The sequence below is a fragment of the Gekko japonicus genome, unplaced genomic scaffold, assembly GCF_001447785.1.
Source record: "Gekko japonicus isolate JY-2015 unplaced genomic scaffold, Gekko_japonicus_V1.1 scaffold2358, whole genome shotgun sequence".
Taxonomy (NCBI): Eukaryota; Metazoa; Chordata; class Lepidosauria; order Squamata; family Gekkonidae; genus Gekko; species Gekko japonicus.
In genome coordinates this window covers 99,229-115,383 of record NW_015174341.1, presented here as the reverse complement: position 1 = coordinate 115,383, position 16,155 = coordinate 99,229, and the positions used below count along the sequence as shown (strand labels likewise).

General features: G+C 42.2%; 1 protein-coding gene across 1 annotated transcript in view; it reads left to right on the top strand.

Annotated features, from left to right (window-relative positions):
- TUSC3 (tumor suppressor candidate 3) overlaps positions 1-16,155 on the top strand; it is a 192,130-nt gene that overhangs the window by 82,881 nt on the left and 93,094 nt on the right. Inside the window, exons 3-5 of the mRNA XM_015424290.1 lie at positions 1,139-1,256; positions 7,502-7,642; positions 10,335-10,475. Of these exons, the coding sequence (XP_015279776.1) occupies positions 1,139-1,256; positions 7,502-7,642; positions 10,335-10,475 (400 nt within the window). The remainder of the gene's footprint in view (positions 1-1,138; positions 1,257-7,501; positions 7,643-10,334; positions 10,476-16,155) is intronic.

The following is a 16,155-nucleotide window of genomic DNA, read 5'->3' as shown; positions in this document are numbered from 1 at the left end:
TTGGGATGTCACACATTTCCCTTTAATTTTATTTCACATGATGGTTGTAAAGACAGTAAATGTTAAAAAGCATTTTGCACTTGAGAAATATGATATACATGATATTGGGTTTGTTTGTTTGTTTTTTTAAAAAGGATGCCTGTTAAGCCTTCTAGCTTGGAAAGAGATGAACATGCAGTTATATGTTGCGTCACTGCTTATTGAATCCAATCTGACAAGAATGTGCTTTGGTGGCGGACGGCGGGGACAGTGAATCAGAGCTATTGCTCGTAATGGCTTGTTACTGTACATTTGGTTGTTTTGGGGTGCAGTAGAGAACAATCAGTTGCTCTCCTGTCACCGCCCAAGTTGGGAGAGACCAGTGAAGGGTCACTTTCAAGTAAACAGTCCTGAGTCTTGAGAAGATTCAGGTCTGAGAGAGGTTGAATAGTCGTCTCTTTATGACAGCAGTGCAGGTATGAAACCTTGATTCCAGAAGCCTGATCTCGGTAAGAAATTATTCCCTTGGCACTCATTCCTCTTTTTTGTTTGTTTCCCCCTAGACTCTTGGTTTATTTTGCCTGATGTTTCTTTCCACCAGATTATGTACCAGGCCCAGTCAGCATGGACTCTATTCTGTAAAGTGCATGCAAAGTCTCCTTCTAAGAACTCTTGCAAAAGCAATGTTAGGACCTCTGATTTAAGTGAAAGTGTTTCTGTGGGACATGTTTTTTGATGATGATGACATTGAGTTCACTGTAAATTAGCTCAAAAATTTAACTCTGGCTTTCCTTTTTTTCACCTGGAGTTGATAACCTGAGCATATTGCCATGGTATAAGCAATGGTCTTTCAGCCTCTGCCCCCATCTATACTCTGATATTTACCTTCCATGTTGTTGTTACAGCAACTGAGCATTATTGAGATCATATCCGTGAAACATTTCAGATCGTCCAGTATTTTTACTGTGTCCGTGGTTTTTCTCCCTTTTGTTTCTAGTGTCTTTAACTTGGTTACAGGGTTTTTCTTATAGGTACAGATCGTAAAAGTTGTGGAAAATAAAGCATGTAGCATTTTTATGTTCAGTTAATGGTGTATGTAATTATGAGGAACCTGAATGTGTCTGTCTCCTCTATCTCCCCCTCCTCCCCTTCCTTCTAGGCAAGCCAATGAAGAATACCAAGTCCTGGCTAACTCATGGCGATACTCTTCAGCATTTTCAAACAAGCTTTTCTTTACTATAGTTGATTATGATGAGGGAGCAGATGTTTTTCAGCAGGTAAGAATAAGTGATAAAACGTGTGTTACTCTTTTTAAAGGAGTACATTAATTTGCTTTATTGTGTACTCCATTTCAGATTTTTTAAAAAAGCGTAGGTAAGCATAGATATTTGCTGAGGTCACTAATGTGAACGTAACCATTGTTAGAATCATAGAAACATAGCATCATTGAGTTGGAAGGGACCTCCAGGGTCTTCTAGTCCAACCGCCTGCACAATGCAGGAAATTCAATAATACCTTCCTCTCCACACCCACAGTGACTGCTATTCCTCACCCAGAAGATGACAAAAAAACCTCCAGAATCTCCAGCCAAACTGGCCTGGAGAAAAATTACTTCCTGACCGTAAAGTGACAATCAGCATTTCCCTGGGCATGTTTTGAAAACTTCCAAAGAAGGAGAGCCCACCACCTCCCGAGGAAGCTTGTTCCACTGAGGAACCACTCTGTCAGGAAGTTCTTCGTAATGTTTATCCGAAAACTCTTCTGATTTAATTTCAACCCATTGGATCTGGTCTGACCAGCTGGGGCAACAGAAAACAACTTGACACCATCCTTTAGATGACAGCCCTTCAAGTACTTGAAGATGGTGATCATATCACCTCTCAGTCATCTCCTCTCCAGGCTAAACATACACAGCTTCTTCAGCCTTTCCTCATAAGACTTGGTCTCCAGACCCCTCACCATCTTTGTTGCCCTCCTCTGGACACGTTCCAGCCTGTCTATATCCTTCTTAAATTGTGGTGCCCAAAACTGAACACAATACTCTAGGTGAGGTCTAACCAGAGCAGAGTAAAGGAATACCATCACTTTGCATGATATGGACACTATACTTCTGTTGATACAGCCCCAAATCACATTTGCCTTTTTAGCAACCACATCTCACTGCGGACTCATGTTCAGTGTATGGTCTACTAAGACCCCTAGATCCTTTTTGCACATACGACTGCCAAGACAAGTCTCCCCTATTCTATAATTATGCATTTGATTTTTCCTACCTAAATGCAGAAGTTTACATTTATCCCCATTGAAATTCATTTTATTTGTTTTAGTCCAGTTTTCCAGTTTGTCAAGATCATCCTGTATCCTGACTCTGTCTTCTACTGTATTTGCTACCCCTCCCAATTTAGTATCGGCTTCAAATTTAATAAGCATTCCCTCTATCCCTTCATCCAAATCATTGATAAAGATATTGAACAAAACAAGACCCAGGATAGATCCTTGAGGTACTCCACTTGTAACTCCTCTCCAAGAAGATGAGGAACCATCCACAAGCAATTTTATGGTGCAATCTGTCAACCAGTTACAGATCCACCTAACAGTAATAGGATCCAAACCACATTTTTCCAATTTGTCAACAAGAATATTATGTGGAACCTTATCAGAAGCCTGACTGAAATCAAGCTGCACTATGTCTACAGCATTTCCCTGATCTAGCAAGGTAGTAATTTTCTCAAAAAGAGAGAGAGAGAGATAAGGTTAATCTGACATGACTTGTTCTTGAGAAACCCATGCTGGCTCTTAGTAATCACAGCCGTCCTTTCTAAATGCTCAAGGACTGTCTGTTTGATGATTTATCCTAAAACTTTTCCAGGTGTAAACGTCATGCTTATGGGTTGGTAGTTACCCGGATCCTCCTTTTTCCCCTTCTTGAAGCTGGGGACAACATTTGCCCACCTCCAATCTTCTGGCACCTCACCTGTTCTCCAAGAATTCTCAAAAATAGTGGATAGAGGCTCAGAAATCACATCTGTGAGTTATTTTAATACCCTTGGATACAGTTCATCTGGCCCAGAGGTCTTAGTTTCATTTAAAGAAACTAAGTGTATATGTACTACCCCTATGCCAGTCCTAGGCTGCAACTCCCTTCCCTCATCATGTGTTCTGTTTTTGCCATGTTGAGCACCATTTCCCTCACAAGAGAAGACTGAGGAAAAGTAGGAATTGAGCAGTTCTGCCCTCTCTTCATCACCTGTTACAATGTCACTTTCCTGTCCCTGCAATGGGCTTACCATGTCCTTGCTCTTTTTATTACTCTGAGCATAAGAAAATAACCCTTTTTTTGGTTTCTTTTTAGCATCTCTTGCTAGCCTAAGCCTATACTGAAGTTTAGCTTTCCTAACTCTCTCTCTACGAGCACTGTTCTAGTACATAAGCTGGCCATTTTTGCCATTCTAAGATATATAAAATGAGTTGGATCCATTGGTAGGTCTGCAACATAAGAGAAGAGGCAAAAACCCAACCCAAAACTGGAATTGGATACTTAAAAGATTAAGGGTATAAGTATATATAAACGTATGCCAATAAAGCCTCGTATGCCAATAAAGGCTTGTCAAATGTAAATGTATGTATAAAAAGGATTAAACAAAGTATATTTTAATGATAAAGTGCAGTTAAATAGTTCATTAAAAACTAAATAGGCCTTTAGGCCATAGAGGTCACACACTGTACAGTTCACATTACAAACTATGCAATATACACATGAACACATGGAACTGTCTTATACTGAATCACACGCTTGGTCTATCAAGGTCAGTACTATCTACTCAGACTGGCAGCAGCTCTCCAAGGTCTCAGGCAGAGGTCTTTCACATCACCTACTGCCAGATCTTTGAACTGAAGCTACTGGGGATTGAACCTGGGACCTTTTGCATGCTAAGCAGATGTTTTATCACTGAGCCACAGCCCCTGTTGGTGGCACTGATTGGGAACAATAAACAAATGAAATCAGACCAGTCATGTTTCGGCCACAGAGGCCTTCTTCAATGGTCCCAGTTTAGTACCGCATACACACTATATGAAGTAATCTCTATCTCAGTTAACCTTTTAAGGTGCCTAACCAGTTTAGTAATCTGTATCTCAGTTAACCTTTTAAGGTGCCTAAAAATGATGAATCAAAATGATATTGTTGATAATTTACAAAATCAGATTGAATCACTAATAAAATAAAATTAATGATCAACAATAGTTAACTTTTGTGGCTGAGACTTGCCCAGTCCAATTTCATTAGTTTACAATTATAAAAGCGCCATGACCTGGATAGCCCAGGCTAGCCCGATCTCGTCTGATCTTGGAAGCTAAGTTGGGGCGGCCCTGGCTAGTATTTGGATAGGAGACCTCCAAGGAATACCAGAGGCATGACACAGAGGCGGGCAATGGCAAACCGCCTCTAAGTGTCTCTTGCCTTGACAACTGTATGGGGTCTCCTGAAATCAGCTGTGATTTGACAGCACTCTCCACCACCGTTATAAAAGCATTCTGGTTCCATCCTTGTTATTAATCCCCCACCTCACCTCAGTCTCAATATAACATTATTTGTATGTATGCACACCTGTATGGAAATTCTGCTTCAGAATTTGAAATTGTAACCACTCACACTTAGATAATTTGAATTTCCTAATATTTGGAATTCCATTAAGGTTAGTAGGAAACAGCAATTCCCTACCCAAAACAGGGTGAACAGCTTTTTAAAAAATATTTTTGTTCAGCTCTCTGACCCTTTTCTGGGGCCGGTGTCATTGCCAAATGATTGATGAGCAAATGAGATAAATGCACAGCATCAGCTGCAGTTTCTAGGCAGTAGTGCCTGGGCATTGAGCAATGACGATTATCTGGCCATCAGAGTGTCAATAGGACAATTTTGGTCATGACAGAGCGAAGCAGAGAAAAGTGTGGCATTGCCCTTGTCTAGATGCTGCTTGCTCCTACTGGAACAACACATCTGGGAAGCTCAGCATTAGTAGAGTCATGCTAAGTAAAAACCAGTTCCAGGTGTGAATAGTATGGCCTGACAGTGGCCCTTTCCACACTTGGATCTCATCCCTGGTTTTATCAGAGTTCAACTCAGGACACAATACCTTGCATTTATCCCTGGTTATAACAGCATCCGTTTATCCTGGGACAAGTGTGGGGGAAAACCAGGGTGACCTCAGTGTAATGTGGAAACAAAAAATACCCCGATATAATTACAGGGGTGAACTCGTTTGTAGTGTAGAATGTAAAAATACCCCAAGATAATTACAGGGGTGAACTCACGTGTAGTGTAGAATGTAAATTCGAGGATAGGATTGAACCAGGATTTAAGGTCTAGTGCAGAAAGGACCAGTGGCTCCTACCTAGTAGAATACCTGCTCACAGGCACACTTGGAAGGCAGCACATCAGTCCCACCACCAGCTTATCCAGCCAATATGCCTTTGGTTTTCAAAAGGTACAGTTTATGTTCCTGTGGTCTTCTCCATGTACCAATCTCCTTTCCCACGCTTATATTTTATGTTACTGCCATAAAAAGCATGTTCTTCTCTAAAATCGATATCTGAGGCCACAGATCACAGACATGAAAAACACGTAAATTTCTTTCTCTCACTCTGTATAAAGTCTACAACTCTACTATCTTAATCCAGCTAATGAACCTTATTTTTTATAGATCTAAACATTTCCCTATTGAGCTACCATGTATCTATGAATCTACTAATCCTTACGCATCAACTTTAAGTTAATACATACACTAAAGGGTGTAAACTGGGAATCAAATGTAGGATGAGGTGCTTCGAAAAGAACAGAGGGCTCTTTGAGCATGCATAGCGTTAATCAAGAATAAATGGTCAGGGAGGAGCAAGGGGATAATAAAGCAGCTGTGCCTGGCTTTCACTTGTGAAGGACCAAGATGAAAGTGTTTTCTAGTGTCTGTGCCTGCTTGAGAGCTCCAGAAGTACTGACAGGTATCAGCCACATGTATAGACTGCACTATTTTGTCCTTCCAAAATGATACACAGACGTTGTTTGCAAATGCAGATATGCGGACCCTTGAGCAGATGAGATTTATTCTAGAATGTACTTGCAAGGCAGTGTGTTATTAAAATAGAGAGTGATGAATGGTTTTAGGAATGGGGCCCTAACACTACCTGGGCTTGTTCCCATTTGGCAGCATAAAAAACCCAAGCATCTGCCCTCCCCCACCCCTAAAAAGCAACCCAGTAAGATGGCCAATGAAAACATCTGTCGAAGTTATGCTTTCTTATAAAAATATATGAAAAGGTTAATGTGATCTAAGTAAACACATCAACTATCTAATTCCAAACCATCTACTTTAAGTTAATACATACACTAAAGGGTGTAAACTGGGCATCAAATGGGAATCATAGGATTCATGGATATGCAAATGGAGCTAGGGACAGATAAGGGGCGAGGGTTCTCTACAAACCTGAAGGAAGCCCAAAGTTTGCAGGAAAACCATGAAATCTTTGTTAAAAATTGGAGGATTAAAACACACCAAAATAATAGGAACAACACCTGTAGCTTTAAGAAAAGAATGCCCACTGAACTCTCTGTTTGGGAGCTGCTAGAGAAGTGCAACAATATTGCTGAGACTTCCAAGCCTTGAGGTCTTTAAAGCAAATCCATGGGGGAGGGCAGCAGGGGTGGAACAGCCTTGGAAAGAGTCCCATCCCCCTTCCGTTTTATGTCCACTAGTGGAGGAGGACATGCTAGAGACAGGCCCAGGAGTGGCCACTGGCACCTAGTTACCTACACCACTCAGCCTGGCCCAGCAGCCACTGTGCAACTGGGCCTGGCATGGCAGCCACTGCACCAAGTAGCTTTGTTAATGTCCACACATCTGGTATGAGATGAATGATCATTGCACATGTCACAAAGAAACTGGAGTTTATTCATAATATCCATTGACTTGGTTAAATTGTCAGATTTGCATGCTGTCTCTCTAGTCTCAGTACATCAAGATTATGAAAGTCTTCAACTAACCCGTTTTGTTGTGACATCTGAATGTGGGTGACTGTGATTCTTAGCCAGGATTAAACTGTGGTTTAGAACTCCAGTTATTGGGAAAGCCACCACAGTTTGTTATGGCAGGATAATTTGTTGAAGCCTTCTGTCCCTGATCTCAATGCACTTGGAGGAGAAAGCAAATATTTGAGTCTCATAATTACCAGGGTCTATTTCATGTCCATCATTAACAAACACTGTTTTATTTGTGATCTTTGAAATGAGCCATTGATGAATTTATTGGCTAGCAAAGGTATTTTGCCTTTACATATTCAAACTGGAAGCTAGTTATAATGCGTGCATGTATCTGATATGTTGTCCACAGCTTCCTGAATTCCAAATTATGATAAGGGGCTGCCTCCCAACTGATGGAATCATTTCTTATGATTATTAGAAGGTAGAAAGAGAGGAGGAAAAACCCAGGAGTTCTTATTTGATATTTGATGGCATCTTTGTTGTCTGTTGTAGCTCAATATGAACTCTGCCCCAACGTTCATGCATTTCCCTCCAAAAGGTAAGCCCAAGAGAGCTGACACGTTTGACCTGCAGAGAATTGGATTCGCAGCAGAACAGTTAGCTAAGTGGATAGCTGACAGAACTGATGTTCATGTAAGTCACTTGACAAAGTTAAAAGACTGATCCACACTTATCTTCATGTTCTGTGATAATTGACGCCAGGAACCGAGGCTCTCCCTCCCCCTTCTTCAAATGCCCTTTCCCCCCCCAGAAGAGTCCTCCAAAAATGTATTAAAACAATAAAAGTACCAGCTGTGCTAGTCCATCACTCTGTAGTAACTCAAACAATTTTAATGATGTATTTCAATCTTGCTTTGGTAGCTAAAATATTAATCTGGCTGTCTCTTAGCAGAACATGAGGAATGATAGTGTACCAATTAGTTGATTAATGTGAGCACGTACTTGAAATATTACTTATTGCAAGTAATAACTCCGTAAATCTGAAGATTTTTTCTTTTAGCTCTATAGATGAGCCATCGGTAAATATGCCGAAGAACTTTGTTTAACGGTTTACAGATGTATGTACGGACGTTGTATGAAAACTATTTCTTAAAGGAAAATCTGAAGTGTCTCTAGAATTAATCAAGCAATTCACTTGGAATTCCACTGTGAGATTGTGTTAAGGAAACAGTTCCAAGAGCTAAGATATTAGGAAGGAACCTCTTAGAGTTTATTTATTTAAATATTTCTATCCCATTTTTCCCGCCTCCACAGAGACCAAAGTAGCTTATAACAATAGAGATAAACCCTGTTATAAATAAACCAATAAACTACACTCTGGTCTTTGGTAGGTCCTGAATACACTGGTTGTCTCATCTGAGTGTGAGAAGCTCCCTTTGGTTCATGCCTTCCAGGCCATGCTTCTGGTCACACCCAGTGATTATGCTTGCAGGCAGGAGTCATAAAACACATCGGAGTTGGTGCAGCTGGCAAGATGTTCCCCAACAACTGCAGCCATATTTTGCACTTGATTGATACATAGGTTACATTTTGGTTGCTAACGGGTTTGGTTGCTAACTTCTCAAATGGTTCCTGTAAACTCTGTACACAAAAAAATATTGGACTGCAACCCATGAGTCCATGACATTAACAGCATTACAGAAAAGCTAGGAATGCCAGGCTCTGGGTGGGACCTGGGGATCCCCAAGAATTGCAGCTCATCTCCAGACTAAAGAGATCAGTTCCTCTGGATAAAATGGATGTTTTGGAGGGTGGACTCTGTGGCATTTCGACATGACGAAAATCGGGCCTGGGGGAAACCCCACCCCCGCATGCGCGTCACTCGGAAGTGACGTCGCACGCTGGGGGCGGGGCCACGGCCATTTGAGGGGGAAACACTTCCGGGTGACGCGCACGCGGGTCGCGCACACCCAGACGCCGGCCGGGAGCCCCCGCACCCGGCCAAAAGAGATTTGGCAACCCTATCCCCCAAAGATATACAGGGGGACGTGGTAACCCTAGGAAAAGCTCTTGTACAGTTTCCTTTCATTTCACTGGATCATGGCATGGGAGAACTTCCCAGAGACTGCATTTTGTCAGGGTTTGTCCTGACTAATTGGATTTTCTTTGTGACCTCCTCCAGAAGATCATATCAAGAGGGGCAAAGGAATGGATCCACCCACCACTTCTGCTGGTTAAAATAAGTAGAAGGAGGTCTCCTTTGACCACCCAACAAGGCCATGGTAAAGGACAAGGGCCTGTATGGACAAAGGCCATATGGGAATGGATGGTGGCTGTAGCAAAGAGGACAATCCAGTGAGATTGTCTAAAAACCTGGCTGCATCCAATACATAGATTGCAAGACCTTTTGCAATCTGTCAGTATTTGGGTTTCGAATTTTTCCACACAGGAAATTGCAGCTCATAAGAGGCCTCAAATTTCCTGGGGTTGGTCTGGCACCAGTTTGACTCCAGGCTGAGAGCTGTGATGCTCTTGAAGTCACAGTGCGTCAAGTCCCTTTCCCTTAAAAGGCAATGTCACCAGTTTGACTCCAGGCTGAGAGCTGTGGTGCATCAAGTCCCTTTCCCTTAAAAGGCAATGTCCACTTCCTCACTCCTGGTGAGTGCTTTCGTGGAACTGAATTGTGCCTTTACAGATGCACACACATGCAAATCTGCAAGGAGAGATGTAGGCCCTTACCGTGGTTTCTGCTATGTCAGACTCTAAGGTGGAGTTTAAGAGGCTGGTCCCATGTACAAGTGCATTAACACCTCCCCCCAACTCTTGCAGACCATTTTGTGTTATCTTTTCACATACTGTATTTCTTTAACAACTCTGGCAAGTGTGGAGAGAGAGACCTGATCCACCTTTGCACTGGATAATGTGAATTTGTGATTTCCTTCTTTAAAATAATGTGGTACGGATAGCATGATTGTACAGGCATATCCAGACTGGAACTTGTGGTTTTGTGAGTCTTCATCAAATGATTTGTGCTTTCACTAAACAAGCATTCAAAATGTTTGCATCTGTACACTTGTGCGCTGCTCTATTGAACTGTTATCTGGAATAGATGGTTTTTAACCTGATAGCTGTTGAAAAATTTTTGCAGGCTTCATATCACTGATCAAAAATTTGAAAGCAATAATAGAGAGCAGTTTAGAGATGGGCCACTCTACTTGGTTGGACTCAATTAATATGAGATTTAACACTTGGTTTAGCTTAATATTTAAAATACTTTGGTAAAATAAGGATGTGTGTGTGTGCAGGAAAGTGTGTGCACATATGAATATATATCACTGTATCAGAAAATTGACAAATGCTTGCTCTTTTTCCCCCTCCTCTGCAGATTAGAGTATTCCGGCCCCCAAACTATTCAGGCACTATTGCTTTGGCCCTTCTGGTTTCACTGGTCGGTGGTTTGCTCTACTTGCGGAGGAATAACTTGGAGTTCATCTACAACAAGACTGGCTGGGCAATGGCAGCATTGGTATGCCAATTTCTAAAACATGTTTGTATATAAAAGTGTTTACAATATGTATGCAGTAATATTTCAAAATCCTGACTAATTATAATTGGTCCTATCGTTTTGGGTGGGGAGTTGGTAGCATTGGCTTATTTTATTTTGCCAAAGTGCCAGGGTATGAAGGTTGTAAGTCTTTGCCCTGAATTGGAGGGCCAGTGTTCATGACACGGAAATAATTTATTAAGTATTTAAGGTTGTTTTACAATAACCCAGAAATTAGAGTCAGAAGTGGGTTCCTTGGCAGTCAGCATGAAGCTAAAAAAAAAAAAAAATTACAAGCCAAATGGGCTGCTGCTAATTTCAGTTGCTTGCTAAAATAATTTCTGTGACATTTTTATACCCATAGTAAGTGCTTAACTGTAGTGTTTGAGGTGTATCGTATCCATAATACAGCCTTCTGATTTGTCACCACTTTAACTGTTTGAATTAGACTTTGGGAGATCTTAATTTACTTTTCTCCTCTCTCATTATTTTATAATCAATTAGGGCTCCTTAGTACTTGTTTTCAGTATTTAATTTTTATCGCGTCCACATTTTTAAAGTTCTTTGCAATGTAATGGCAATATACTTTCCGTTTACAATGATGGGATTAATGAAAAAGAACTTTTGATTTCCTCTCTCTCTCTCCTCCTGTGCAATCTAAAAGAAATGTGTGATGGGTCTAAACAACGTATTTCTTCCACGACTATGTGGAATTGCATTGCTATCTTGCACTCTAGCGCCTTGCCCAAGAACAGGGTATTTGCCGCTAGATGACGATTATTTAGCTCATTCAGGGGTTGCCCCATGACACCCTCTTTCGTGTGACTGGGACCACTGCCTCCCTGAAGGAGGAACTGATCATTAACTGCAATAAACAATAACCATCTATGCTCTTTTAAAAATCTCATTGTCCATCCCCTGCAACTAGACAAGTAGCATGTTACGAAAATCTGCCCCACAATACAAGATATTGTTTAATGTGTTTCAAGACTCTTCTAGTTCAGGCAAAGGTTTCCCTTGCTCGAAAGCTAGTCAAATCTGACTCTAGGGGGGATTGCTCATCTCTGTTTCCAAGCCGAAGAGTCAGCACTGTCCGAAGACTTCTCAGTGGTCATGTGCTCAGAGGTTAAGATGCTGAGCTGCAGACCAGAAGGTCTGTAGTTGAGCAGTTCGAGACCCTAGTTCCACGTGACAGAGTGGGCTCCCGTGTTTGGCCCCAGCTCCTGCCAACCTAGCAATTCGAAATCAAGAAATTGCAAATAGATAAATAGGTACCACTTTGTTGGGAAGGTAACAGCGTTCCGTGCACCTTGGTGTTTAGTAGTTCAGGCAGACAGAGCTAAAAGCTTCCTGCACCCAAAGCTGTGACTGACTAAAGCACAGGTTAAAGAATATGTAGGTATTCCTTCTCAGGAGAAACATCTGAGCAGTCTCAAGGAAGCAAAAGAACTTCAGGAAGCCTACTGAGATTTTTGGAGAGGGTTTTGCACCCCTCTAAATGGATGGCTCAAGCGGTTGAGATCAAGGGTGTAGACTTTCCAATTTCCCGGGGGGGGCTGGGGCTCGACCAGAGGCATTGCTTTGCTAGGAGCAAGGGTGGCTCCCGGGGGAGGCTGAGTACCTTCCTGAAAATTTCGGCGGGGGGTCGCGCCCCCCCCCCCCCCCCGAAAATACGTCTCGAGATGCTGAACTGCAGCCTGGAAGGTTGGTAGTTCAGCAGTTCGAGACTCAATTGCCTCATGACGGAGTGAGCTCCTGTCTCTGGTCCCAGCTCCTGCCAACCTAGCAGTTCGAAAGCAAGAAATTGCAAGTAGAAAAATAGGTACCACTTCGGTGGGAAGGTAACAGCGTTCCATGCGCCTTGGCGTCTAGTCATGCCGGCCACATGTCCACGGAAATGTCTTTGGACTGCGCTGGCTCTTCGGCTTGGAAACGGAGATGAGCACTGCATCCCTAGAGTTGGATTCGACTGGCTTTCAAGCAAGGGAAACCTTTACCTTTACTAAATGGTGACAGTATTTTTCCTGAACCAAAATTTACAACTAATTTGGAAGTTACTCTTCAGGTAAAACTGCTAAATAATGGCAAGGTTAGCCAGAAGTGTTTCACTAAACCTAGCAGTCTTTCTGAGGAAAGGTTACATGTTGCTAAATCTATGCAGTAGGCTGGATATCCTTATTCCGCATGGTGCTAATCTGAACATTGCCATGCCCCTGCTCAGTGGCTCAGGTGGCTTGGAAAGTAGGACACACAGTGATTTCGTCAAGTGGTTGGCGCCTACAGGAAGATTCTCTGTTTGCATACATCGAGCCATCAACACACAAAGAGGTTTTTAAGTGTCCATCTTTCTGTGGGTAGCTGTGTTCCTGTGCTCACACATACGGAAGACCTGAAGTATATAAACAACAATGAACAAATGTTTCCGCAATAATGCATCCTTTCACCCTTCATTTTCTAGAACATTTGAAAGCCCATAATGAATTTGGGGCACTGGCAGCATAATTACAGGAAGCTTACAGTTTGCTACCCCTCTTGAAGGCCACGCAGAGGAGGGAAGACAGAAGGGAGCCATCTTAGCATTCTCCTCCCCTGCCCATCATAATCAGCAAGCCCCGCTAAAGGGCCTGACAAATTTCCCGTTTTAAGCAGCTTTCCCATCCTGAACTCCTCCATAGTGGCATCTTCAAAGATAAGACTTGTGTTGGTGGTGGTTTGTCGCTGGATTTTAAAATTCCTCTTTATTTATACAAAATCATTTCTCTCCTTCTGAAGTGCCTGACTGCTGAACAGCCTTGAAAGTTTTAAGTCAGATAATTTTTCCTTAAAAAATAAATAAATCTTTTTTAGAACAACCAAGCTCTTGTCTTCTGTTCACGTTTTACAGGCCATGGCCTTGGGGGGGGGGGAGGCTGCAGCTAATTAAATCAAAGTTAATCACATTAATTCAAATTGGGGCCAGCCTGGGAGGGAGGGGGCCCGGAAGAAGCACTCGGGGGATGGGCCCCGCGGGCCCTGCGTTAGCTATGGGCCTGCATGGAATGCAGATCTATAGTGTGTGGCCTCATTTCTTGTGGAAAGTGATTCTAAGGTGCAGCCTTTGTAGAGCCCAATAGATAAAGAAGAAAAAAGGTTTTTAAAAGTTTATCTTCGTTTGCGGGGCAGAAGAGGTGAGACAATGGCAGACCTGCATGTCAGAACTGAGTCATCACTGACTTCCTGAAAGAAACAAGAGAGACAACTTAAAAGTGAAATATGAGCGTACGTTAATCCCCCCCCCCTTTTTTTTTCATAACTGCTTTTCTCCTGTGGAGTTTCTACCAGTCTCAAAGCTTAGAAGAAAAATGAGGGAGAGAAAGGCAAGACAAAAATAGCTGTCAAGAAGCAGAATTCCTGGGTAGATGGGAGGAACGTGGACAGAGAGGACCGGACTCAGCATCTTTCTTCTGGCTGCCCGTGCTGTGCTTTAAATTCTACATACCTGTCTATTGGCATGACCTGCCTTTGGATGGCCCACAATGAGTCATTGTACTGTCTGGTCAGCTCCTGTCATTTCTCCTGAGCATTAATTGGCTTGTTATGCTAAGATGTGAATAACTCTAAAGTTCACACAAGGGCCTGCACTGGCCCAAAAGAACACTTCTGTCTTTTGAACCATTTTTAACCAGTGTGTCATTGCATGAACATGTCGGAACTCCCTTAAGTCGTATTTGCCATGGGGTTTGGGAAATAGGTTTTACCATTCACAAGAACAAATCAGAATGTATGCTTGGGCTCCTGAGAATGGTTGCACTTTTCTTTTCTTTTTTTGCCCTTCTCTCCATTTTGAACTTTTCTCAGAATGGTTGCACTTTTTTTTTCTTTTCTTGTTTGCCCTTCTCTCCATTTTGAACTTTTCATTCACCCAATCTTCAGTTGCTTCTGTCACCAAATGACGTTTAAGAGTGTACTGGTGATATCTTAATTGTACCATTGTACTTTTTTGTAAGCACTTTGCTGTGCCTCAGAGAGTTGTGGGTCAAAACTTCGTTCCACTTTATAAAAACAGGCTAAATACACTTGTGGGCAGATACATTGACCCAGTAAGGAATCGCATCTGCAGAGCCCCTCCCCCTGATGGGGGAGACTCGTGAAATGCATTCTGGCTGAAAGTTTATTTTTAAAAAGAAGCCTGTGGGAGAGAGCTCCGCTTCCTCTAATTCTTAAACTGAGAAGATCTTAAAAATATAGGAAAGATGTTCTTAGTTGCAGAACTTTGAAGATGTTCTCCAGAAGGGTCAGTTTGATGTATCCAGTTAATGTATCCTTCCTCCATGTCTAAGATGGATCGAAATGAAGTTTCCTTGTCATGTTTAGAATTTTAAAAAGGTGAGAAAGGCTGCATAGTAAAAATCAGTGGAGGTAAAAGTTGCTAGACTATTAGATTTGGAGAGCTTGTGTTCAAACTGCTAATCAGCTGTGTGGTTCTGAAGTTTACCCAGAGTCATTATCTTTCTGAGCCTACCTAAGGAAGGTTTAGGTAGTTAACAGAAAGTGCCTTCGCCTGCCAACCTTTATCCTATTGTGAGACTAAACTAGGACAGCTTAAATGAAAGCTTAACACCTTGGAGGAAGAATAGGATATAGATATAATGTTCAAGAGTGGGCAAAATCCATGACTTTAGCATATGCAGAAACATGATCCAATTTTAATCTCTGCTAACAACACCTCGGTGAGCACCATTCAGTGGCATTCAGAATATTCTAGGTTTTTTTTCAACTTTCCATGCTAAATTTTAATTATGGCATAACAAATCAAAGCTATACAACTATGATGAGTAAGATATATGTTCCTCAGTAGGAAAGAGGGTTTGTGTGTGGGTGTGTCATTGCATAGTAGAATGTAGGGTACTAGCTGAATACTGCCACATCATCAAGTAGTTTTATGACCTTGCAGTGAAACCCGAGATAGCTCTGAAGAGCCAATACCATGAATGGGAAGGTTCAGTTGAATGTCCTAGGAAATTCTTTTATCATTATTTTCTAAAAATAAAACAAACCGTGGTTTTCAACTTTGTAAAAGCAAAAGCGCCTTTGGAGAAAGTGAAAAGAAGAGCAGGCTCTCCCAGAACCTGTTCCCCTAGTTTGGTGTAGTGGTTATGAGGGTGGACTCTAATCTGGGAGAACCGGGCTTGATTCCCTACTCTTCCACATGCAGCTGCTAGCATGACCTTGGGTCAGTCAGAGTTCTCTGAGCTGCTCAGGAAAGAGCAGTTCTCAAGAGAACTCTCTCAGTCCCACCCACGTCACAGGCAGGGTCATTTTGTAGGAAAAAACCTGCAGGAGCTCATTAGCATATGGTATGCTAATGAGCGACTAGGCTATTAGCATAATAGCTCATTAGCATACACAACACCCCCTGACATCACCGGAAGTGATGTCAGAAGGGGAAGCAAGGGGGGGAGGTATCTTCAAAAGCCTTCCCTTCCCCAGTCGGGGGGGGGGGAGCGAAGAGAGAAGGGGATTAAAGTTTAAACCCCTTCTCACTAGATTTGGGCGGCAGAAGGAGGAAAGAGGGAAGGAAAGAGAGAGGGAGAGTAGAGAGAAGGAACGAAGGAAGGAAAGAATGAAAGAAAGAGAAGGAAAGAAGGAAGGAAAGAGGAAAAGAAAGAGAAGGAAAGAAGGA